The sequence below is a fragment of the Cavia porcellus genome, unplaced genomic scaffold (assembly GCF_034190915.1).
Source record: "Cavia porcellus strain 051 isolate PalLab524CR breed Dunkin Hartley unplaced genomic scaffold, mCavPor4.1 scaffold_10, whole genome shotgun sequence".
Lineage (NCBI taxonomy): Eukaryota > Metazoa > Chordata > Mammalia > Rodentia > Caviidae > Cavia > Cavia porcellus.
The window spans coordinates 61,170,936-61,197,592 of NW_026947493.1; the positions used below are offsets into that span (position 1 = coordinate 61,170,936).

Genomic DNA, 26,657 nt, shown 5'->3' on the forward strand with positions numbered 1-26,657 from the left:
TCTCAGCCTATAATCAAGTGACTGAATATTTTAAACAGTTGCTTGTGGAGTTTGTGTCTTTGTTCCCTTCTCCATCAGCACTTCCTCATATTTCTGTTGACACATAAATTTTTTTTTTTACAGAAGAAAACTTTCATTCCACAAAGAGAATCAAGCTTAACTTCCTTTTTTTTTTTTTGAAGAGGTAATATGTAATTCGTGTTGAGATATAACTTACCAAGCTTCTTTTCTTTTCTCAATGTTTGAGTGATGAAGTGGTGGTAGTTACTGGGGAAGAGAATGGGTTAGAAAAGGGATCCTTAAAGGATTGGAATTTTCCATGAAGGAGACATGAGTGGGTCTGAAGTAACTATGGAAGGATTAAAGGATGAAATCAGGGGTCTCTGGGTCTTCATAATAAGTTTTGACTGCTTCACATTTAATACTGGGTTATCTTAGACCACAGCAAGTTTATAATTAAGATAACAGAGATGGTTTGTCTGTAGGAAGACAGTTTCTTTTTCCTTTTTGTTACTCTTCCTCTCTTGAACTTTCATGTTCTGGTGACTTCTGTCTGCCCCAACTCTTATTATTGTGAGATTTAGTATTACAGAATCCTAAAGACATGAGGCCCCTCATCTATTGGGGCATACAATTTAGTAATCTGGATACTGAGTTTATTTTTTTCATCTAAAATCAGTTTTCTTACAACCACACAGAAAGTGGGTAATTAAATTACTGGCTCATCTGGAGGTGAGTGGCCTGGAATACTCCCACAGCTTGATATTTTGTTTTGAAAGCATAAATCTTCAATTCCTTGAAATTTGAGCCTTTTCACTGCTCCAGCTATGTACCTTGCATATTGGAAATTAATATAAGACTTTATACTCTTCTTCTTATTTCCTAATAGTGTTGTAACTGTCACCATTGAATGTGGGTTCTTGCTTCAACAATAATGGTAATTAAAACAGGCAGCCAGAATGAATATGCAGGAAAAATTTTAATTATAAAATAAGAAAATGAAGGATGATAACACAGCATTGACAAAATTCAATTTGGTTTCTTAATAAAGGAAAATAAGGGAAAATAAGGAAAGTGCTTAAGTTTGAGGAGCTGACATTGATATAGAAGAAATAAATTTGACTCCCAACCTGCTAGATGTCAGAAATGCCAAATGCATGTTCCTCAAAACTGAATAATGAATTTTAAGGAATAATGAAGGTTGAGATAGGAAAACTTTATTGAGAGACATAGCCCCTCAGTGCAAGAGGGGATCTGGAAGTGGGTTGCCAATGAACCCACTTTTCACAGAAAGTTTTATACAGCAAAATGATAAAGTGGGCACAAACTCACCAGGTGGGTACAATGTGGGACAAAACTATGATCAATAAGATTACAAGTATAACCATTTAGGGAATACTGATCCAATGGGGAGGTGGGCCACATAGCAGGCATACATGGAAAGAACAGAGCTGTTTTTAGGAAGAGATAGACTAGGAGGTCTTGCTCATCCACAGGGGTGATTAGTGTTTATCTAGGCTTTATTGGACTGGGTGGTACCAATTGTCTGATCTCCCCAGGGAGGCATGTAGGCCTGGTTATTACAACAGATACACTGCCAGCTGCAGTGATAAAATGTTCTCATTCTCTGCACTGCCTTGACTCTGTGGCTTCATCGCACGTAGTATAATAATTTTAGCTGACTTATCTGTCTATAATAAAATGGGAGAGGATCAGACTGGCACTCCATCAAAGGAGCAGGGATCAGTTTCATGAAGTCCTGTGGTTGACTGGAGTCTGATCATTGTCTCATTCCTGGATTTCTAACTCTGGAGGAATCTTTATAGCCTGAGGGGTAACTAGTCTCTTATGAGATGATTGCCTTTGCTTGGAGCTGTCTCAGTCTTGTGAGGCTGTGCTGGAATCCAAAGTGTTATGGTTGATAACATTGTGTCAACCTGAGCAGTTTAGAAGTTTAACTGAGAGGCTCAGCAGGGAGCCAGGGCTCTTGCTTTGCAAATATCCTCATCCCATGCCAAGGAGGGAAAGGAGATTTCGTGAGTGCTACACCTGCCCTGGAAGATGGCAGGATGGTCTGCATACAGTATAAAGGAGAAGAAGCTTGTTTTCTCTCCTTTTGTTCTGGTTGCTGCCTTAGGGCTGCCCCAGTGCCATGCCATCTTGGAGCCAGCTGATTATGGACTGAAACCTCTACAAACAGTGAGCTAAATAAACCTTTCCTTCCTTCATTTTGCATATGGGGTGTTTTGTTCCAACAGTGAGAGGAAAGTAACCAAGATACAAAGTGACCTTTAGTTAAGGGCAATAGAGAGTTCTGGGTATCCTGTGTGTTCTTGTAAATCTTTTATTTTGGTCACATCAGGTTTGCCAGGAGATAAGGAAGGCTAGAAAAATTAAGGGTAATAAGCCTGGTTTTGCCAACTTTCAGGCTGGCATGCCCTGAATGACTAACATACATATATGCAGAACTGAGACAGAATTTGACCAAGAGTTCTACAAAATGAGGTTGAAACTTTGTTCTGCTTTTCGTTACCTATTAAGGATCTTTGGGTCCAAATAAGAGTCATGGGATTTAGCAAAAATGCTTTTAATTCCCTGATTGAATCAGAAGGAAACATAAGCCATGTTTTTAAGGAGTAACATTTTAAGGGTTCAGGAATTTGCTTGTCTTCAGTTTCTATGGTGATCTCTGAGTATGTCATAATTATTAATAATTTAAATATCAGCGAATTGGTCTTAATTTTATAAATAAACAATAGAATTAAGATTAGTGAATGTTAATACGTCACATATATGTAACATTTCCAGTGAAGTATTTATTCTGAATACTTTTAGATTATTATTGGGTACAACATACGATGCTGCCCAGGAAAAAATCATATCCTGACATTCACAATAATCAACAAAAGGAAAAAGTGCTCAAGGCTCACCGGTCTTTTATTGTCTCAAAACTGCAATTAGCTTGGGTAGAAATTTAATTTCCTTTATTTCAAATCCTTTTGCTAAATTTATAGCATTGTCAGAGTATTTTATTTGAACAATGCTCATAATCTTCCAATCTCAGCAGGTGATGAATCCTTTAATCTTTCTTCTCAGGCTTCCTAACAGGAAAGTTAATTGAAAGCAAAAATACAGTTTCTCTCTTTTCCTCCCTTTATTCTTCCTCTCCTTCCTCCCCAGCCTCCTCTCTCCCTTCTATCTTCTTCCTTCTCTATCTCTCTATTTCTTTCTCTTCTCTCTCTGTCCTAATTAAGCCCCTCCCCAGCCTTCCTCACAATTTTAACATGTTCAGTTTCTTGATTTAGCAAAACAAAGCCACTTAATTGTTACACATATTTATTGCATTTTAAACCATGGGCAATTGTTTCCAGTGTGAACCTTTGCAGCATACAGCATAAGAACAGCATTCTATAAGAAGCAACGTTTTTTATTGGCTTATTTCATTTAACTAATATAAAAATCTGAAACTCTGCCCCTTCTCCTCCTTATGTCAATAACTCTATTTTAGGTGTTTGTACAATTTAGAATACTAAATTATTTTACCTTTCATTTTCACTGCTATACTCAGTAACATTTCATTAAATACCTATCATTAATTTCATATTAAATGCTTATCACTAGGAATTTTCCATAATAAAATTTTTACCTCGCTATACTTAAATGTCACATCTCAAAAAATTCTAGAGAATGTTTCTGAGGGTAGGCCATTTTTAATAATTTTTTATATCTATCGAAGATTTGTATTACAATTGAAAATATTTAATTGTTTAAATTCTAACTTATTTTCTCCCCCAACCTCCAGCACTCTCAAGTTATAGTATAAATCAAAAATCAGTGGCCAAAAGTGAGTAAACTGGTGGGCTAAAAGGAAATCTGAATTATTCTCAATTCTGATTATTAGCTTCTCAGTAATTGTCATGCCAAATATAATTTAAAATATAAACAATAATACAAATACTGGACCCTAACGACTAAAATCTTTGCTTCCCCAGTTCAGAATAAATGTTTTTCTTTTATATTTTAGTAATACATGAAATTAAACTTTTAAAATTTGAATAGCTATGAGCTCATACTTATCCAAACTGCAAATTCTGCATGTAATATCTATCCTTCTCTTCTTTTAGATGAAGTTGTTCCTTGATTACAGGCAAATGTTTGTGGTAAGTAGAAGGATATATACTATGCAACTTCAATATTGTAAGTCTAAAATGGTGAAATGCATCAACACTGGTAATATTACAGAACTATGGAATTTATTTTCTTTCAGTAGTAAAGTTTATCCTGAAATACACATGGGACTTTAACCCTAACAATAATCAAGTAATATTCTGAATAGTGGCACAGAGCCAAACTTTGGAGGCCACCTCAGAAATCTATTTCAATTTCTCTTAGGTAGGGATATATCTTACTTACTTCATATCTAGATAGTAACCACCAAGTCTTTGCTGATTGTCCCTCTGTGAATTGCTTGAAGTAATTTAAAAGATTAGAAAGACAGACAGATCACAGTATAACACTGTCTTTGACAATCACTACTATGCAATATGACTATAGGTTTTGTTTTTAAAGAATCATTCTACAGATGGTTAGTTAGAATTGATCACTGTCCTTGCATATTTTTGTGCTCTTTTATTCTGGACTTTGCCATTAAAGATCTTACAAATAATATTTTAAGCTTTTTTAAAATGAGCTATAATTATTGGAGACTTGGAGAATACAGACAATAATAAAGGAAGAAAAAATGTATTTTAGGTCTGTTATTGGAAGAAAATCACTTAGATTTTGATCTGTGTTCTAAAAATAGTTTTTAAAACATCCTCAAGTTAGCTGTTATATGTACCTCTGTACTCTCTTTTTTGTTATTAACAATTGGACATCCTTTTTTATTACAATTTCTTTATAGTTATTTTAACAGCTGTGCAAAATAACCACATTTAACCTATATACTGTAAAATGCTTCTTTTTTATATTATGGACACTAGACAGTAACTATTTTTGAGGCATTCTGAGGTGAACAGATGAAACTGCTAGAGGCCAGAGGCAACTCTCCTGCAGCTCTGGCTGCACAGACAGATCTTATTATCCGCTTTGAAGACTGAGAAGATCAATGACTCTGTAATCTGTTCTGCAATGTGGCAGGGTCCAGGGGATGGGCTAGGGGAACTTTACTTAAGGCTCTGCTATAGTGTTTTGTCACTAGACATTTAAAATGCATACACATTTTGTATTACAGATTCAAATATACATTATTAGAGCTACTGAAATATCTTTGTTCCATCAGTGCCTGTGAAGACTATTTTCTTAAAACATATTCTCCAAGATAGCAATATTGCCTATTATGGGGTATGGCTATTTCTAAGAAACCCAATACCTGTTGATGGTTTTTCTGAAGAAGTACCATTAGTGTTTGGGATGGTTTACTGTATCACATCCTTTCCAACCTTGAGTATACTTTTAAAAAAATCCTGTTGATCTGGTAAGTCAACAATTGGTATGTAAATTTGTTATTTAATTTATTTCAACATCTTAAATTTTCACTTTTGAAATAAATTTAGATTTAAAGTAAAGGTACAAGAATAATAGATAAAGGTCCCTCATGTATTCTATCCTATTGTTAGAAATATGCATAACCACCATGTCAAAGGCAAGAAAGTAACAATGTTATTATTACTATCAAATAAACTTGAGACCTTGTTCAGATTTCAGTCGTTTTCCATTAATGTTTATTCCATCTTTTAGGATCTAGTTTAAGATAATGCATTAGTTTCAGGCATTACCTAAGCCTTTTTAGTTTCCTCTGGTCTGTCACAGAATTTCAGTCTTTCCTTTCTTTTTACAGAAGACAATTTTTCTAAGGACAGATTCCTCCATTTTGTTCTTGAAATGATTTCCTTCAAATCAGTTATTTTTTGGGGAATAAAAGACTCTCTCTTTTTATCTTCTGTACTGTCTCTTCAGGAAATCATAACTGCACTAGACTATTTATGATTCATGAGTTCCTCTAAAGCATGAATAACACCAGGGTAGGTGACACCTCCACATAGGTAAAGAAATCAGTATGCACCTGACACATACAGGATTCATTGTTTCACTGTGTGTAAAACATTTCTGGTGCATAGCTTGTGTTTGTGCCAGAAAGTGACCATGAATAACCTTAGTGCCAATTAAATAGCATGAAGCTCATCTTGTTTCAATTCCTCCCTTGAGTTTCCTCTAGTGAGTCAGAGATGCAAGATCCATTCTTATATCTTTCTCTATGTCTCTGTCTCTGTCTCTCTGTCTCTCTCTTTCTCTCTCTCCCTCTCTTTCTCTCTTTGGTTTGACTGTCAAGAGCCCCTGGCCCTTGTAAACAACTATCCCTCCCTAATTTCTTCATGGCAGAATATTCCAGAATTGTTCTTTATTCTGGACCCAGTTTGCTGGACTGTCGGGTTGAGGGGATTCCCTGGTTTCCAAGCCATTGTACCTCTCTGGTCTTCATTAGTTGTTGGGAGCCTGCCATGTTATTCATGAGAGCATATTCATAAGATGGCACCCGCCTGCCGCCTCCGCTGCTCCCCCGCCCATCGTGTGCCCAAGATGGCACACACATCCTGCTTCCTGGTTCTTGCTCGGCTTACTGTCCCCGCCATATATGGTAATGATTGATTGCTTCCTTGTTGCCGCCCAATCGCCTGTCCCCACGTGTAATCCCATGATTGGATAACATTAGCTATATAAGCCCAAGTATAGGAAGTGCCCGACGCACAACACGGAAGAAGCCGTCGAGGACGGATATGTATTGAGGTTGCTGCCCAGTCAATAAAGGTGCTTGCAGAGGCTGAGTGTTCGTGTGCTCCATTCCGTGGGACGGAAGCGGCTCCGGACAATTAGTTATGTACATCTCCCTGGATGGCTTTTAAATGTTTTGGAGATCGTTACATTACCCTCTTTCATAGATCCCCGGCTTCTTCTAGTAATTTCTTTCTTACTCCATAATTTTGTTGGAATCTGTTCCTAGATACTCCTAGACACTACTGGTTCATTCTGAAACATCACTGTGACGCATCTGAAGGTTCCCCTCAACTTTGTGGGGTCATGTTTGGCCTTTCTATTTAGGGAGGAAGTTTGCTGTATTGCACATCTCCAAATACCACACCTAGAAACCTCAGACTACTCAAGTCATCCCTCTCACCAACCTGGCAAGCCAGGACTAGTCCCAGAGGGCTTTTTGGGGTATAATTTTAGTGAGCATGTTTTGATTACGCTCAAGGGAAAAGCTTGAGCATTTACATATAGATCAGCATTTTCTTTCCTGTTAATTGCTGGTTTTGAAGTCATATCTTTGCTCATCTACTTGTGTAGGCTTTTTATGTGTTACTTAGGCATTAAACATTTTATCTGTTTGTTGTGTCCTGCTGTCTTTTTTTAATGTTGGGAAGTTTTTATTTTGAGGTCATCTAATTTTCCACATACGCTTTTGTTATTTCTTTTAAAATAGAAAGTTAATCATATGTTGGATGGGAGATTACTTTTCATATTATTTTAAAAATTGATTTTACTTTTAACTTTCCCCATCAAAAATCCATTTGGCTATTTGATATCAGGTGAGGCTCTAACTACCCCCCTGCTTCTTCCAAATGGTTCAATGCCAAACTCAATTTTTTGAATCATCTTTCATCTTTTTTTTTATGATATAAGAAGTCATCCTCATTTTCCTTTAATGTGTTTATTCTTTTTCTATTAATTGGATCCCTATTTCAAACAAGATTAATTAGCCCTTCACCTCCATCCAAATATTTATAGATAATATATTACCCTCTATTTATGACTTCATTAATAGGATCCTTTCATTTACAGGCATGTTCAGAAAGAAAGAAGAGACTAGGTACTGTGTGGGTGAAGAGGTGGACATGATGAGGAGAAAAATAAAATGAAGGGTTCAATGTTATTTTATTTTTCTAAGAAATAAGGATTCACATAGTTTAATTCCTTTTAAAATCATTTCTTCGACTTCTTAGCCATTGTTTTCCTTTAGTCTCTCCCAGTTTTCTAATTCTCTTTGTGTGCTATTGTGTGACATTCAATAGGCGAGCATTAGAGGGCAGTGTAAGTGCGCGTTTATGAGTGTAAAATGGCACTGTTCAAAGGAAGGACATTTCTAAGCGGAGACCAAGCTTTTTTTGTGACTGATTGCTACTGTTCCTCTTTTCCTTAACTAATCCATGCTTTAGTTCAGCAGCACCATCAGCAGGAGCCACTGCTGAGAAGACCACTGCCGAAGAGCTTGTAAAGTCAAGTAAAGCCCATTTGAGTCTTACATTACACATGTTTTCATTCATTCATTTGTATTTTTCAGCAGAGAACAAGTAGCTAGTGATGCCACATCTGAGCGTAATAAGTCGAACTTTGAATTTTTTGTTATCTTTCAACTTTTCTACAGTGCACATACTCAAATGATACGGTAAGAAAGAATACATGCTGTAGAAATTTAATTAAATTTCTGTTTCTAACAATCAAAATTTATTGCAAATTAAAAGAAATATGTTTATAGTAGGACATAAGGGCAGAAAAAATCCATTGGGCTGTATTTTTCTATATTGTCAGCTAGGGACAGTGAATTCTTATCCATACAGAAGACGGGCCATTGGAAAGACACAGTGAAGAAATAAAAGTTGGTATCCCTGGAGTGTAGGCTCACTAGAAGCTGCCTGGATGGGAAGTCCTGGCTCATGTGACTCCAGGCCTCTGAAAGTCTTGTTTGCCAGTTCCCTAAAGGCATTGCTTTAAGGGAGTCTCTGCTGGCTTTGGGGAGCCACATCAGGGACTTGAAGGTTTCTCTGGGGCACTTCTTCAGCTAGGGTGACTGGGACAGGGATCTCATGTCAGAGGCCCTGCAAGACTATGTGCTCCAAACTGGACTCAGACTATAATGTTTCCCAGATTAGTTCTATAGTTCTTTTTGCTCAGCACTGGCCTTAAACAAATTATAATCTCAGTTGAATTTCATAGGCTTACCTTGGCATCTGTCATGATTAACATCGTTACCGTAGAGAAATGCATTAAGAATTTCAAAGAACTAGTGTCTTTGAAAATATCATCTCTTTGTATTTTTAAAGGTTAGTGTATATATTAACAAATGACAGAAGTAGAAGATCTTCTTCATTCAGGGATCATTAGCAACCTAGGACTAGAAATATGGTCTAAGCAGCTGCATTTAAGGACAGATTGGAGCTTGAAATTAGATTTGAAATGAGTGCAAACCAGCTCATGTCAAAACATTTAAATCTGTCTGCAGGCAATAAACTGCTCCCCACACTTCCCCCCAAAGCATCTTGAAAGTATCAAATTGTGCAGGATTTCTAATTATCTGCTCAAGTCCTTTGCCAATATTTCACTTTGAGTAGAATTCTCAGATGTATTTCTGTTAGTGAGTAGGCAACTTTCTTCTCTGGCCAATTAAACCTACAGTTTTGGAAAGTTTTTGTTTTCATCATTTTGTGTTTCATTCAGTTTTCCACTGTGTTTCCCAGTCCAAATTATACAGTGGGTTAACAAACTAAATTCTCTAGAGCAAATATATGTCAAGTGTGAGAAAAAAGCCAAAAGCTGCTGCAGAATAATCACCCCCATGTGTCCACTTTTTCACCTCAGGAACCTGTGGGTATGTTACGTTAACATAGCAAAAGGAATCTGTGGGCTACAGAGTTTGAAATGGGTACATTATCCTAGACAGTTTGGTCGGTCCAATCTGACCGTGTAAACCCTTCAAAGCAGAAAACCTTCTCTGATTGCAAGTAGAAGAGATACCACACCAAAAATTGTCAAATCTGAATACCAAGGGTAAGCTGGGTTTCAGAGACACAGTTGACGAGAATATAAGGTTGCAGAGAAGCATTTGTCATCAGTCCCAACCTTCTGGAGTGGAGCTGGAGTTGTTTTGCACATGGTGCCAAAGGCTTTGGTCTTGGGTGGGCAGCAAAATGGTAAATTGCTAAGCTTGTTAAATGTGTGCTTGCCCCAACACATGGATGTGACACAAATGGTGTGGGTCATGGTGAGACACGGACTGGGAGTAGTGGGTGATGCAGGAGCAAATGTCACTGGAAGAAAGAAAGGACTTTTTTGGTTGCTGTTTGTTTTACCTGATTACCATTTCACCAAGTCATTTACAGTGAAGGCCTCCTCCTTTAGTGAGGCCCTACACTGAAAGGTGGCCAAGTGTGGTGATTTGGTTGTAGTTTTAGTTACTTATTGGTAAACAGAACACAGTTATTTTCATATTGTGGTTTATACTGTTTGATGAATATTTTAAAATTCTCTTTTAAAGTAGGAAATGAAGTACTTTTTTGTTCTTGCTCAGAGCAGATTGATGATTGAATAAAGATTGCTCTGCCTATGGAGGTGGAGGCGAAAAGCCCTTGCTCCTTTCAGATTAGTGTCTGAACAAGGCCTACTTAAGTCTTCATAAGCCCATATGTTACATTTTAAATTCCTTTCAAAACACATGTTGGTACAATTTAAAGAAAACAGTCATTACTTTAAAAAATACCCTCTGCTTCTAATTTTAAAAGCATGTGAGTAAATGCATCTCTCATTAGTGTGAGAAAAACACCGTATTGTGCTCCAAGTAGGTAAAAGTGCACCAGCCTTGAGAATCCTTTCATGTGGGCACCATTTATATCTTATTCCTGGAGTGGGGGTGGGAGGAGTGAAACCTTTCTCCAATTAGCTTTGCCCTGAATAGAAGGCTTACTGTGTCCCATAGTCTGGTGCTTTTGTTATGTGAACTGATGTCTACTGAAGTCTAGACTTGATCCACTGTTTTTCTTTTGCTGGAATCTTAAATCATGTCCTAGATTCTAGAGGTAAATGCACAGTGCAATCACTTCCTGGCTACAATTTTTTCCTCCAAATCTGGTTATCACATGAGTCATTAGAATAATTGCAGTTGAAACCAACAATTTTAGAGAGGAAATTGAATGCATAACATCTACTGCTTGTGGAACCAGTTAAAGTATGAGAGTTCAATTTTGTTCTTGACCTCAAATAGCTTAAAAGTACATTACATTGTGAATTTTCTACGATCCATTGGAAAAGATTTGGTGATATTTGTGACAAAGACATTATAAAATCAGACATACAGCTTGAACAAATATATTTATGGACTAGGGGCTGAGTTATTTAGGAGAAGCTCAGTTGATAATATTTTAAATTCAAGTATTTAAGACTGATGATGAATTTATGGTAAAAATATTATCTCTTCTCCAAACTTATATAATTCACAGATCTCAGTCAGTCACATGAACATTCATTCAGCATTTATTTGACAAGGCCTCCTGTATGCCAAGAAGTCCTTTGAGAATTGAAAATAGTGAAGTAAATATTCTGAAGTGCTTTGCTTTCTGGGAGAGAGAGACAGACAATACTGTACATTTAACAAATGGAATATGTCAAGTAATAATAAATGCTATTATAAAAATCAGGATAAGGTAAATGGAGAGAGAAAGTTACTGCTGTTTTCTTCAGAGTAGTCAGGAAGGCCTTCCAATATGATGACACTGAGTAGACTTTGAAAGAAATAATAGGCAATTATACAGGTATCTAGAGGAAGACTGTCCTAGTGACCTGGGAAGAGTGATGGAGACAGGTCAGGGAAACACTGAGTCATAAGCTAGGAAGTAGATCATATGGATTTCTATGGGATTGTGAAAACTTAAACTTTTACTCAGCTTGAGATGAGAAACTACTTGAAAATCTGGAGGAGAAAGAGTTGATTTTTACTTCAATGGTGTCAGCTAGACAAACACAGATAATAAGAGGACAAAGAGTGAAAGTTAGATGATCACATAGAAGGTTACAGCAATAGAGATGATGGTCAGGGGTAGTAACAGTAATAAGATCAAGTAGTGTGTGATAGGCTCTGGATTGATCCCAAAGGAATAACCACCAAAATTCACTAATGGTTTGACTGTGAGGTCTAAGAAAAAGAATATGGTGAATTTTTGACATCAAAGAAACTAAAGAAGATGCTTCATACCGAGATAGGGAAAAACTGTAGGAGGAATAGGTTGGAAGAAATGAAAAACTTTAAGTCTTGGTGTTGGACGGGTGCTTTTAGAGGTGTCTAAGGGTTACCAAAGTGGAGATGTGACATAGGCGCGTAATGATACATCCTGGGGTTCTGGGGAAGAGATTCTGATTGAAAATATAGATTTGGGTGCTATCAGATATTAAAATTGCATAAAGCCATGGAATGGGCAAAATAACCTACTCAGGAAACATAGAGTGCATAAATAAAGGGTAAGGAGAAGGCTGTGCAGTGGACAGGTCCTCGGTGAAGAGTGAGGGTGAGGTGCTGCTCAGGTAGCAACGGCACCAGCAAAGTGGTATCTAAGGCTTCAAGGAGTGAGGGACCAACTGAGTAACTGCTGATAGGTGCAAAAGATGCAGAACCCAGTACTGAACACTGACTCTTACATTGTGAAGGGCGTTACTGACTCTAAAGAATAGGCAAAGCCAATAAAAGCTCCATAAAACGTTGAATGAGAGAATAAAGTCTTGGTTGAAACGGGTTCCAGAGAACAGGGGAAGAGAGGAGTAGAAATAAAGGCTGGGAGCTGGTTTGAGGCCATTTTTGAAAGAAGGAGTGAGAAAACAGAGCAGTAACTGGCCACTTACGTGAGCCAAGGAAAGCATTTGTTGGTATTGTTGTATAAATGTGGAAAATGCCATAACATGTTTATATGCTCATAGAAATGTTCCAACAGAGAGCAAAATAATTAGATGCTGCAGGAGAGAAAGGGAAAAATTGCTGTACTGATGTCTGTGAGTGGGCCGGAGGGGTTTAGCATACCAGTGGAGACTCTGGCCTTAGACCTTATACATTCAGTATAATAATTGTAAAATCTGGTGGAAGGTGGTAGAAACACGTGGAGCTTTTCATCTAATTGCTCCTGTTTTATTCCCTGTCCTTTTGCTGTTTTTAAGCTATAGCACAGAGTAGTATAGTTACCTTGTTGTCTGTCACTGTCTCATAATAACTTGTGCTTGGCTGCACCCAAACAGCCCTGTTCTGTTCAACTCAGGGCCCTGCAAACAGTTGCATATAAAATGTATCAATGAAATGAATCGTTAGGCCAGGTAGAAGCAATTTATCTAGCTGATTGTTGGTATATAAACTAGTCAGACAGATACTATCTCAGCAGAATTGAGGTGAGCTTTTATTGATATAGAATTATAAGACACTTAAACTCAGTTTTATGTTTTGACATATTATGTAATGAGTTGTTCAGATATGACAGGGTATGCCAGAATAATGGAAAAATAAATAAAAACATTACCTTCTAAATAAAGAAATAACAGCCAAGACATTTCATGAGTGATAAAAACAGGCTTATTTGAAAATGGTTTTTCCTTTATTTAAAATGGGAACAATATTTAAGCCTAAAACTATGCTCATAAAAGTAGTATCAGAAACTTAAAAAAATGTATAAGCATTCATGTTGTAATTCCCTTCTAGGAATCTATCGGAATGAAACACTCATTTTATTCACAAAGTAGTTACTTCCAAACACATGCGTTAAGTGCCCGTTAAGTGTCAGACCCTGTGCTAAATACATGAGACGAAATGGTCAGTGCCTCTGGCAATTGCCTCACTCTAGCAAATGAGTTTTCCTCTTATTTGGTATGGGTTTGCTTCCCCCAGCTTATTATAGGGCTTTTCCTGGTGCTTCTTGAAAGTCTGTATGTGTAAATCAGTGCACTTACTTTGCTATTTCCCATACCGGAAGTTATCTTTCACTGAATGTCTGGATTTCTTTTCCCTCATGACTCAACTCCTGCCTGCTACTGTCACCAGGTAGGAAAGTGTCTCTATAGGCTCCTCACCTCTGTTTTAATTCCCTTGTAAAGCCAGTCCTAGGTAGCCTAGCAACTTTGCTTCTCCCAAGATGATGGCAATTTTAAAAAACAGTGAATCATCTATTTATGCCCTCATGGTAGGGAGCTTCCATTATATTTATGTTGACCAAATATTGCAGTCTCCATCAATCAAGTAACTTCCAAGTAGAATCAAATAGACCTATATTCTAGGCTCTTGCTATTGATTCACATTTGCACTGTCATGAATGGATGCAAGACATGCAAGGCTGCTTATACAAGAGTCTTACACAAAAATGTCTAAGATACAAATACTGCCCCCCCAATTACATTCTATATCAAAACACTGAATGCAGCAATAAAAAAAAAACTGGAAAGAAAATATAATAAAGTTAATTAAAACATAAATGTTTTTTCATATACTTTTGAACTTAAAATGCCTTACAATGGAAAATAACATTAATGACATTTTTTTCCCTAAAGACAGCATCTCTAAGTTTGCAATGGAACGTTTTTATTTTTATTTTTTTTTTTTGAGACAGGGTCTTGCTAAGCAATTCAGGCTGTCTTTAAACTGGCCTTGAATTTGTGGTGATCCTCCTGCCTCAGCCTCCTGAGTGCTGGGATTACAGGTGTACGACTGCCCCCCCACCTGACATCATTTTTTTTTGAACTGTGTTTTGTGACAGTGAACTTCTTCAGAAACTCATGCATTCTTTCAAGACAAAGATGGAAAACTGATGACCTGAGCTGTGTTTTGCTTGACCTTAGTTTAAAAGAATTTCAATTTATTTTCAAAACGTAGACTTTTAGATAAAATCTAGAAAAAATCAGATGATATACATCACTGAACTTTCTCAGAGGGCAACTGTCATATAGATTGGCCCTTTGTAAAAAAAAAGATCTGTTTTCTTACAGCTAAGTTGAGTTCAGTATGTCCTCCAGCCCCTATCTCTTATTCTCAGATTTGCTCTGTTGTTTGCATGAGTATTACCTGCCTGCCTCACAGAACTCTCAAAATCCTTCCAAGTAATTTGCAAAAACTTTCAGTATCAATCAGTCAATCATAATATGGCTTCTCTCACTTCTGGGGGGTGCAAATGAAGATCCATCTTTTGAAAGCTATAATTTAAGTGTCATAAAGCAATATAGAATTGTCTAATTTTCTTTTATGCTAAAAGAAAAGAAATAGACCCTGAAGATCTGTCTGCTCTGGTTTTCTATGGCAACAGACAACCGAACTGTCATTGCTTCATGGAAATGAGCGAAGTGATTTAAGAGGACCACAAACTGTGACTGTAAGCTGGTTTCTACAGAAATTCATAGAGTTTTGCCTTTTGTCTGATTATTCATATCTAGCCACCTACTAGTAATGCACTCTGCCATTGCTCGTATTAGCCTGTTTCATCCTGGTACAACACATCTAATTCCTGGCAGCATTATTAATGATTTTTAAGGGTGGAGGATTGTGATGGAGGATTGTGCTTCACAACCAAATGTATGTATGACATTTAGTACATAATATATGTAGTATGTGACATTTATCCTTATATGTGCATATACACTATAATAAATCACTTATTTTTGAAGAGGGATATTCTGATTGCAGAATATTGAATAGTTTGTTCATCTCACTACTTGGGATTATTGATATGTTGGTTTACTTTATGCTATTAAAGCAAAATGTATGCTTGGTATTTAATTTGGAAAATAGAAAAATGAGATAGTGATATTAACATATCATAAAGCTGTCAAGTTGATTAAGTCATTAACAATCTTAAGTGTCAAAATGCAAATAACATTTGAACATACTGTCAGTTTCAAAACTAAAATGACCAATCTTCCCTAAAGAAATTAGTAATGTGAGTTTTCATCTCTGGATATTTTGCTAGTTCTTTTTTCTTTGCTCATGATAGTACAAGTAATATCAAGTTTTGTATGTAGGAAAATGTATCAAACATTTCTTTTGTTGCTTCTGAATTTTGAATGTTAGTACTTAATCACAGATTATAGAGGAACTTTTGTATTTCTCCTAATATTTGTATAGTTTCATTATTTTACATTTAAATTTCTGGCTCATTGGTATATGTCTTGAAGGACAAATCCAATTTCAGTTTTTTATTTTTATTTTTGGTATTTTTATTTATGGTATGGTATGGTATGGTTACTTTCACTATTTAAATTCATCTTTTTTCCTACTGATTTTAGATGCCAACTTTTTAGTATAATATATCTACTTAGATCTTCTTGTGCATTTTCTGTTCATTCTCTTGTTCTATGGTTTATGTATTCATGTGCCAGATAGCATCATTATTTTAATTACAGAGGATTAACTGGGTTTTAATGCCTTGTAGGACTAAAACTGCAACATTCCTCTAATCATCATTGTTTTCCTGGCAATTTTTGATTTTTTTGCTTTTCCAAATCAATTTTGTAATCAAATTGCCTTTCAAACCAACCAGCTAGAAAGGCAGCATAAAAAAGATAGCAAAGAAAAGGCCAAATTAGAAGCAAAAGCAAATACCTGACAGGTCTTTTAAAAAATTACCCCTCAGTGTTCATGTACAATATTTTCACTGAAAAGACTTTCAGATCTTTTCTGATTTCCCTTATGATGTTTTTTTGTTATTAGGTTTACTTGTGTAGTTTAAAATTTTAATGATGTGCAATTTTTCAAAACTCTGTTTTTAAAAAATTGGCTTCTAACTTTATAGCGCTGTTTAGGGAATCAATCCAATGTGACATGAAGCTTTAAAATTTGCTGAGATGCTCTTTCTAGAGAAATGGCTCTTCATCACAGATATGTACTTAAATCCAAGGTTTTCAGATATGCTCATCCCTCTTATTCAGTAGAGACTAATTGAATCAATATTACATTAGTAGTTTTTTTTCCAGAATATTCCGAGTTATTAAAAGTGCAGATCCTTGGCGGCATCAATGCTAACAGCCTGGATGACAGCCCTTGGTGGGTCCTATGGGACAGACCTGTGCTTTTGAGAGGTAGGCTCTGATGTACCTTGAAGATGAAAGACCCCTGCCTGTATGCCCAAGCTGTTTTTGGTTGTTGGTTATTTTTAGCCAAGCAGCTATGACTATTTGCATATAGGTCTTTTGTGAGCATGCTTTTATTTCTCTTGAGGAAGCACCTAGTAAAGATTTACTGGGTCAAAGAGTGGCACAGATAGCTGTGGTGAGCAGACTTGTAAGGGGCTTTCAGCTCTGCCTCCTATCCTGGAGCATGGGGAGGCACATGGTTTATTTTTAGCCAACAGAGTACAGCAAGGTTGTTGGAGGTCATTGCATAAGAGTCTATTTCAGCAGACTGGAGGGCTCCTTCACTGTGTTGGAAGAAGGAAGCCACCAAAACATTTATCATTTGGAAGAACTAAAAAGATTTTAAGGTCTTTAGTATAATATATGGTCAATTTTTGCAAATATTTTATGTAAGCTTGAAATAATAATATAGGCTTCAGGAACTTGATATAAAGGTCCTCTAAATATCCTTGGCATCCCACTGGTTAACTGTGGTATTGAAATATAATGGTGTCTGTTGTCATATTCCAACTTGATGTGAGTAAGATCTGCCAAGCCAATTAGTAATGCTCTGGGTGTTTCTGTGGATAACTGGCATGTAGGCCACACACTGAAGAGGGAAGACTCATCCCAGATGTGAGTGGCACCAAGGGATGGGCCTGTAGCTTGGATGAAATATAAAGCTGAGGAAGAAGGAAGCTTCCCCCTACCTTTTTTTTTTTTTCTTTTGGAGAAACTCCAGGCTTCATTATTGCTTCTAGAAATTAATCTCTAGTTGACTTCAGGCTTCCAGTGAAGATGCTTCTTACCACAGATGCTTTAGCTTTCTCATGTAGACATGCATGGGGCTCTGATGTGAGGTCCAGGTCTTTGAACTTCAATTAGATTCTCTGGCTCTCCCGTGAGCAGTCAGCCAATTTCTCACACCCCTGATTCTGCAGGTGGTCACTGTAAACCTAGCTACTATACCCTTTTTGTAAATGTGTGTTATATTTAAATTATGGGATATAGGAGTATTATATATATTTTTTTTTATATTACTCCTTTTCCTTTAGTGAATGCTCTGATGCAATAGCTTTCTAAATGCTTTTCTATGCATGAAAGAGAAATATTTTGTAATTACCTATGTTATGATGGTAGAATCATTAGTTTCATTTTATCATTGACAGAATTGGATGTATTTTATTTCATCTTCCACTTTTAAATTTAAAACCATAATAGTTTAGTATATGGAGGTTAAGAATTTTATTTAATTTAGTGTTGTAAGAAAATGGATGTACCTAAAGACTGTTATGCTAAGTAAAAGAAATCAGACCCTCAAACTTAACTTGCACATGCGTTCTCTTATGAGAAACGGAAAATGTAAATAAAAACAAGATTTTTCAGATATTTTAATACTCAAAGAATTATAAAATTAATTAAATTCTTAGTTCTAGATATCAGTCTTTGGAGAGAATATTTTGGTTTTATTTCTTTTTAAAATAAGTTTATAAAGCATTTTGGTCACAACAAAACCAAGCTGAAGCTGTAGAGATTTCTTATACTTTGGTCCCCATACATGTATAGCTTCTCCTATTATACTGTAGGCGTGTCCCAAGAGAGTGGTACACTTGTAACCAGTGATGCTCACCGACAGACACATCCTTATTACCCAAATTCCACATTTTACCTAGCAATTAACAGGAAGCTTTGGAGTTATGAGACAGGTACCTTTTGACACCAGGCTTACTATTTTCACTGCTGAATTTTGATCTCCTACCCCTTTTTAACCTCCTAGTTTTTAAATTTTAGGTACTTTCTCTTTGAAATACTTAGAAATAAGTTTGCTTTTCATTTGGTGGAAGATTATCTGAATTTGAGTCTTTCCTTCTTAGATAATTTTTCTTTTTCTTTTAAACATATATGTTAAAAATTCTCTAAACTGTTTCTATTTTTGCTTAACTTAAAATGTTTATACTTGGGGCTGGGGATTTAGCTCAGGCGGTCGTGAGTTCGATCCCCAGTACCGATAAAAATGAAAAAGACAAAAAAAAAAGTTTATGCTTTGTCTTCATTTATGAGTTTTCTCAAGCTGTCAAATTCTAGCTTGACAATTAGTTTTAGAAACTTTTAGTGTCATCTTATTATTTCTTGGTTTGTATTGATATAATGAAGAAGGCAGATATTAGTTCTGTTTTAGGTTAGTCTGTTATTTTCTCTTTGGCTAATTTAAAAATTTTATTCTTTTTGTCCTTTTAAATTTAATTAGAATGCATTTAGGGGGAATTTATTTATTTTGATTATTTTGGCATTCATTTTATGTATTAAATCTGATAATTATTATCTGTTATCAATTGAATTATTTCATTAGATATTGATTCTCCACCATCGTATTTATCTTCTCCCAAATTCTGATAATACGCATGTTGTCACTTCCACAATCTCTCATGTTTCTTTTTTTTTTTTTCAACCAGGTATCAAGCTCACTACCTCACCCTTGCCAGGCAGGGGTTTATGCCACTGAGCTAAATCCCCAGCCCTTCTTCCATGCTTCTTAATTTTTCTTTTCTCTGTCTCTGTTTCTCTCATCCCTCCTTCCCCATTTTCATCTGAATAATTTCTTAAGATTTACTATGCCCCTTATGAATAATTTTTTTTGTACAATCTACCGTCTAAACCAATGATTGATTTTCAAGATAACATTTTTGAAAATTCTACAAGTTTTGCTGTGTTCTTTCTCAAAAATGCTTCATCAGTCTTGATGTTTTGTTTCTATGTCTTATTTTTCAATAGATTCTTTTACTTCTTGAAATGCACTTCTTTTATAGCCCATATCTGCTAATTTCATCCTCTTCATACGCTGAGCGTTTGATTCAGCAGTTTGTTATTTCCATGGTCCTGCCTACTGAGGTTTGGTCGTTTTCAATTGTGAGGTCATGTCCACTGGGACTTTATCTGCAGGGATGGATTCATACTTGTTTTCAAAGTTTGTTTTTTCCCCAACTGTATTGGCATTTGGCAGATATCAGAGCAACCGAAATAAACAATTCAAAATATTTTTTTCTAGATTAGATTTTGTAAAGATATAGCTATTATAGGGAATTTGGTTATAGATTTAATTTGAAATCGGTTATAGGTAGAAATTGCCCGAGGAATAATTCTTGCTTTCTTCATCTGTCTTTCCCTGCTCTCCATTCTTTCCCTTCCCCTTCCTGCCCTCTCTTCTTATTTCTTTCTGTTTGTATCTTCACTTCTGTCCTTTTCTTTCTCAAATTTCTCCTTTTTCCTCACTCAGTACAAAGACGAATGCATATTATTTCTACTGTTTCTTTCTGAGAGAATGGTTTACCTTCCAGTGGGCTCTCCGGCAGGGTCCCAGCTGTTAGGAGGAGTTCCCAGTGTGTCCTTTTTACTGTCTATTCTTAATTTTTATTAGTCTGCACTTGCAGTGCATAATGATTACATTCCTCAAGGAGAGTTGGTCAGTGACATCACACATCTTAATTCTTTTCACTTTTTCTTTCTCTCTCCCTCCTTTTCTTAGCCCTCTTCCCATTGTGAAAGGCCTATTTCTTCTTATCCAATGCATTCTTGTATGAATTCAATTCCAAGTGTTATGTCATTGAAGACTTATTTTAACCCAGATGTGGGGCATGAAAAGTGTGGGATAAATTTCCAGATCAAATATTAGTTCTTGTATTCAATGCATGAAAGAACATGGCTTTATATTTTATATAGTATTTTAAAATTTTTTCCAAGGAAATTTCTATAAATATTTAATTTCCAATATCAATAGAAGTAGTTATCAATCATTGCTAAAAATGAATTGACATTTTGTAGTTCAAAATGTTTGCAATGCTTAATTAGAAAAGTGTTGCTTCCCATGAAGGGCAATTTTAATTTAGGACTTAAAGTAAGTTTGCAATTATCACTATGCAACCCACAAAACTGGCAAATGTATAGTTGTTTCCTTTTTTGAGTTTTTATTATAAACTTATAAACCACTAAAGTATGAATTACATTTTATTTTTCTAAACTTGAGAACTGGTATTCCTTTTCTGTTTCAACTATAAAGTCATATATGGATTTTATACATCTTTCCTGCAGTTATTCTTGCTTTTTTCTAGTTAGAATAAACACCAGTGTTTATGACTACTGATAAGATTTTGAATTCTATTCTGCTCTCATTGTTCCTGCTGTGAAATGATTGCCTATTTTAGAACCATCCAAATAGAGACTGATTGCTATTACGAACAAAGAAGACTATTCATAAAAATAACCTTCCTTTTCAGTATTATGGGCAGCAGTGGTGATAAAAAGCCATATACTATACCGTGAAAGTCAGTCATGCAAGGCCCCCCAGTGATAGGCACCAAACATTTTACTCACTTGCTTTTTCATCTTTTAATCAGTTAACCTATCAACCATTCAAATCTGTTTTCCCAGATGTGCCTATTAGATGTTTGCAGACGAAACACATCTTCTTTTGTTTGCTATTCTTTAGTGTCCATATATATAGTTAGTGTCCATATGTATTTAAAAGCAGAAAGGTATGCTGAATAAAATACCAGAAACAAGCTATTTTTCTTGGTAATGGGCAAAAGGCATCAGTGGGTTTTTCCAGACATGAATTCCGTGTCTTTTAGGACCTTAATGATTCATCTGACAAAGTAAAATATTGGTTGCTTTTCTGTGGGAAGATTTGCAGAGAATGTCTTTTCCTCAGATGTACAATTTACTCCCGTGAAAGGATTAAAGAAAGAATAAAAGAAATCTAGTTTAATACAAATGAATTCCAGTCAAAGATGTGGACACGCAATACTGGGATAGCTTAAAAATATCTCTTCTTTGGCAGACACATATTTGAGATAAGTATTTTTACTGTGAGTAGGAAATTAATTTTAGGGTGCATTTAGAATCTAATATTGAAGGTTAGATAAAATCACAGATGTGATTCTTGTTTTATGAAAGTCACATATTTATGATAACAACCTCAGTCACTTTGCTTCATATTTTTATGAATAACAAAAAAAGATAATAACACACTTAAATATATAACCACATTATTTTACAAAACAGTATTTGCAGCAAGAGTACAATGAAATATTTTATACATTGAATGCTCAATTTTGTAAGTATCTAATACCAGATTTTCATCTGTGTCGGGATGGAGATCATTATTGTATGCTTTTAGAGTATGGAGTCTCTGTATTTAAAAGGTTGGGGTGAGTGTTGGTTCAGTGAAGCAAGAATAGTGTGAAATGTTGAAACAATATCATGCTTTAGTATCAGAAAATAAGAATAGGTACAGTTTCAATTCTTTAAATCCATAATGGAGACACTGTGATGCTCTATATTACAAGTCCATGTGAGTTGGTCATAGTGTGTCTGATGTTGGAGCAAACATCCTGTGCATGTCTTTGAGGATATTTTTGATCAAAATAACATTTACATCAGTATACTTAGTAAAATACTACATGGCTTAAGTCTCATCCACTTAGTCAAGGTCTGTATAAAAGGTGTTCCTCCAGAGGCTGATCCTTCTAAAAGTAAGAGAGGACTCTTCATGCCTGACTTTTTGAGCATGGAAATTGTTCTTTCCCTGTTTGGAACAGGGAGCTGAAACAGTGGTGGTCTGTAAGTCTTAGGCTTGCTATCTTTTGGCCAGAAATTTATACCATCAAGTCTTCTGGATCACAAACTTGGGCTGGCATTACATTATCAGCTCTTTTCAGTCTCCAGCTTCTGATTATATTGGGATATTTCAGACTCCAATAATTTTAAATTAGCTAATTTCTAACAATAAATTTCTTTCAATATGTATATATGTACATCCTATTGGTACGATGTTTCTGGAGAACACTGAATGATACAGGTAGTAATCTCTATGACTATGTTCATCATGGTGTTTACTTCTGTCCATCTCTTGAGCATAATAAAAACTAAAGATATGCAAAGTGTGATGGTATGTTCCTGTAACCCCAGAACTCTGGGAAACTGAAGCAGAAGGATCAGGTTGAGTCCAGCCTAAACAACTTAATGAGAAAGAAATTATATTAAAAAATAGGGATGGGAGGCTAGGACTATAGCTTAGTGAGGAGACCTTACATTCAGTCGCTAGCACTACAGAATAGCCTAGTACTCAGAACACATAAAACATACAGTGCTACAATCAGTAAGCTCGCACTGCAGTTGTCATCCTGAGAGAGCAAAGTGCATTTTCCTCAACACTTATTGACCAATTTAGACACATTAATCCCTGTTCTGCCCACGGTTTCTGCCACAGGATAAAGTAAATGTACTTAGAATATGAAAACTACTTTAAAATTCTTTTTTAAAAAAAATCTAACATTTTAAAGAAAAGAATTGAGGTGCAAACTAGGAACTTATTTAGTACCTTCAATAAATCAAATCCTTAATCTACTAGAAGAAAAAAACATTAAAAAACTTGACCTTCCCCAAGGTCAAGGTTGAAGATACTGCGTTTTAATGATTGCATGTACCAAGATGATCTTCACTCATTGACACTATTGTGAAATAACATTTTCAGTAGACAGTTATTTGGCCTTTGATATTATCTAGTCATATATATAAAGTACTTCATAAGATTCTAGATATGGTTCCATTAATGCCATGAGGTCTAAGCAAAATTTTGTTAAGTCCTACATAGTGCCCATAAAGTTTGGTCAAAGATGACACTGGATTTTCCACTTCCTCTTTTATTAAAGTTGCTCTTTCAGTGGAGGTAGCTTTCACTCAATCCTGTGAAAAGATGTGAAGAGCTATCTATGAACAAACCTAGAGCTCGAAGCTAACTTGAGCCTACTCAGCTTGTCAATAATTCTCATGCTACACTGTTCTTCATGTTGCAGAATGAGCTCTCAGAAAGTCATCGAAGATCTGGATTCAAACAGTTTTGCCAGTTCAGCACAGGGATAGTGACGGAAAGTCAAACAAAGAGGAGGAATATGAAATTGAGACTTTAGGGGCTTAGGTTATTTACTAGTGATCTTTTAAATGTGCTGCTGGCCACATTTGCTCTTACCAAGGATTCCTGCACACTGCTGCCTCTAGTTCTTTCCTGAAGCAGCTATGCAGTTGGGGAAATGTAGAAGTTCTGGAGAAATGAATCCAATATATTTGGATTCATTCGTGAATTTATTTGGTCAATATTTGTTGAATGCTTATCACATGCCAGATGTTGAGCCAGGTATTGGGCAAAACAATTACCATCAAAACAGACAGCAGTTTCACTAATCATAAACAAATACACAGCTGAGACTGATAGCACTGAATGAGATAATCTGATGAATTAAAGCTTCAACATACCCTGTGAATAAATGCATATGGCCTAGTCAGGAAAGTACAGAAAGAACTGTAAAAGTAAGTGATGGTCAGGCTGATTTCTCACGAGTGAATATGTGTTAATTAGGACCAGCAAGAGGCAAGAGTTGGAACAGTTAAAGGAACAGTGTGTGCAAAACTCTATAGCAGGAGGGACCATGACCTTGTAGAAAAAGAGACTAAAATGAGATAGGTTTGGCTGGAGCAGGGAGATGAGAAGACAGGACAGGAACTGTGTTGTTGGGAGATAACAAAATGAGCAGTTAGGGGCAAACCAGGCAGGAGCTTATAGGGCATGCCGAGGACTTTTTTGTTTTTGAGGAGTGCTGATGGACCTACTTTCTGGGCGACTGAAAACTTTCCATTTCCACATCTCTGAAGGGTAAAGATAGTGTATCAAGAATGAATATGGATTAAGAGGAATGTATCACCCTAAATATGAGTCATAGATTCAACTCAGTCCCTTGGAAACCTATTATTGTGGCTTATTGCAAAAACTTAAATATAGTTAAATAAATGCTAGGAAGAGAGATTAGTTGAGAAGGTTAAACTGTTGATTAAAGGGGAGTGTATTGGCGGGAGGGAGGAAAAGTACCACTCAGGAATTCAAGTCTTCTGCAGACTAATCTTATCTGAGCTGACCCTATTACTATAGGCAAAGTAATTAACCTCTCTATGCCTTGGTTGCTTATCTGCAGAGTGAAGATAATGATGACCAATTTATAGCAGAGCAAACCATTCTGTAAACATCAACAATTATATAAATAACATAAATAATTACCTATCCTGTTGTAAGATTCCAGCCCTTACCTTAGAGTTTAAACATCTTCTGTCTGCCTAAATGATGTGTCAGTTTTTATTTCTGTCAAATAGCATTGTGTGTGTGTGTGTGTGTGTGTGTGTGTGTGTGTGTATGTGTTACAGTGAGCTTCTGTGTATTTTCCTATACAACTAATTTTATGTTCACTGAAAATATAGCCTGGTGTCTATTGTTCAAGCAACAATACCATGAGTCCTAGATAATAGGGGTAATTTCTAGTGAAAATAGATAGTTAGACAAGAGAATCTGCTAAGAGAACAAGAAGGACAGGATGGCATAGAAGAATAGGTACTTTTAGCTTCTTTTAAAGTGATAACTTTTTTTGCTTGATAAATAAAAGTATTTTTTTTGCATTATAAGATGATGGCAATTATACCAGCTCTTGTTAAGCAATTCAGATTGAATCAGCAGGCGCATAACATTATGCCAAGAAGTGACAAAATGAAGGTGCTCCTCATGGTGTATCATTGTGGATTTGCTGATTCACATTTAAATTGATGTTTCTTTTGTGGTATTTCTGATAATCTTAAAGTATTTATGAAACTATATTCTTTCAATGGCATAAAGCTTGCCTGGTCCTGTAATTACCCTTGGTTGTAATGCCACACTTACTTCATAGATGAAAGGAAATCATAATCTTTTGGAACAATGAAATATTTACAGATCTGAAAAAGCTATTTGTGAACTTGGAAATTCTCTTCTATACTTTCTTTTCAAAATTCGTGCTTAGTAAGTATGCAGGCTGTTTCCGCGATAATACAGTGACTCAGATATATTACTGCATTGTTTCTGTGGGCGTTTTGCGTGGCCTAGAGCCCAACCGCTGCCTGGAGCACTTGGGTTAGTGGCCATGCCTGGCCAATAAGGCACAATGAATTGGGTGGAACTAAACCTTTAGTTCTGGCCCAGTTGCCTTGTGTTATGCAACTGTGTTCCTCTTGCCCTTTTGCTCATCTAAAGGGGAAAATTGGTGTTTGATTTTTGTTTCACAGAGGCTACACAATATTTCCAGCATGTCTTTGATTATTAAATTCTCACCTGATTGGACTTTCTTTTCTGATGCCCATTTCTTTCTGCTCTGACATCGCTGTGGTTGATTCTGTTGGATGCTGAGGGTCAGAATTTGCAGGCAAATCACAGGAATCTTTCTTGGAGATTTTATCTATGGCAAGTAAACAGCATACATGTAGGAGAATATGTGTTACTCTTGACATAGTTATATTGTGCAAGATCAACTGTAGTTATTTCCCAGAGTAAATCTCTAGAAATGCCTCCCCAGGCTTTCTTGTAAGGACCTCACACAGAAGTTAACTTGATGCATCTTCAGACCAATGAAAAATACACTGAAGTTCAAGTATTATGTCTTAGAAGTTTGCATGGTGTATTACTTTTTGATATTTACAAACCCGAGAATAAGCATTCACCATCAAAAATGCATTCTGGATTTTGCTCAAGTACTGATAATTCATGGCAATAACTGAAACATCATAAACTTCAGTAAAGTAAAACAGAAATGATGCCATTGATGTTATTTTAGAATTCACATTTTATTTTTTTGAAATAAAATGTTTTATTTTGATTAGATTATGCTGGGCTGTAGCAACCTTCCTGAGGAATTAAC

The 26,657-nt window shown here is 36.0% G+C and overlaps 1 protein-coding gene across 2 annotated transcripts in view; it reads right to left on the reverse strand.

The window, feature by feature from the left end:
- Cngb3 (cyclic nucleotide gated channel subunit beta 3) overlaps positions 1 to 26,657 on the reverse strand; it is a 142,211-nt gene that overhangs the window by 98,867 nt on the left and 16,687 nt on the right. For both annotated transcript variants that reach the window (XM_063257530.1, XM_063257529.1), the window contains exon 3: positions 26,075 to 26,198. In XM_063257530.1, the coding sequence (XP_063113600.1) occupies positions 26,075 to 26,198 (124 nt within the window). The remainder of the gene's footprint in view (positions 1 to 26,074; positions 26,199 to 26,657) is intronic.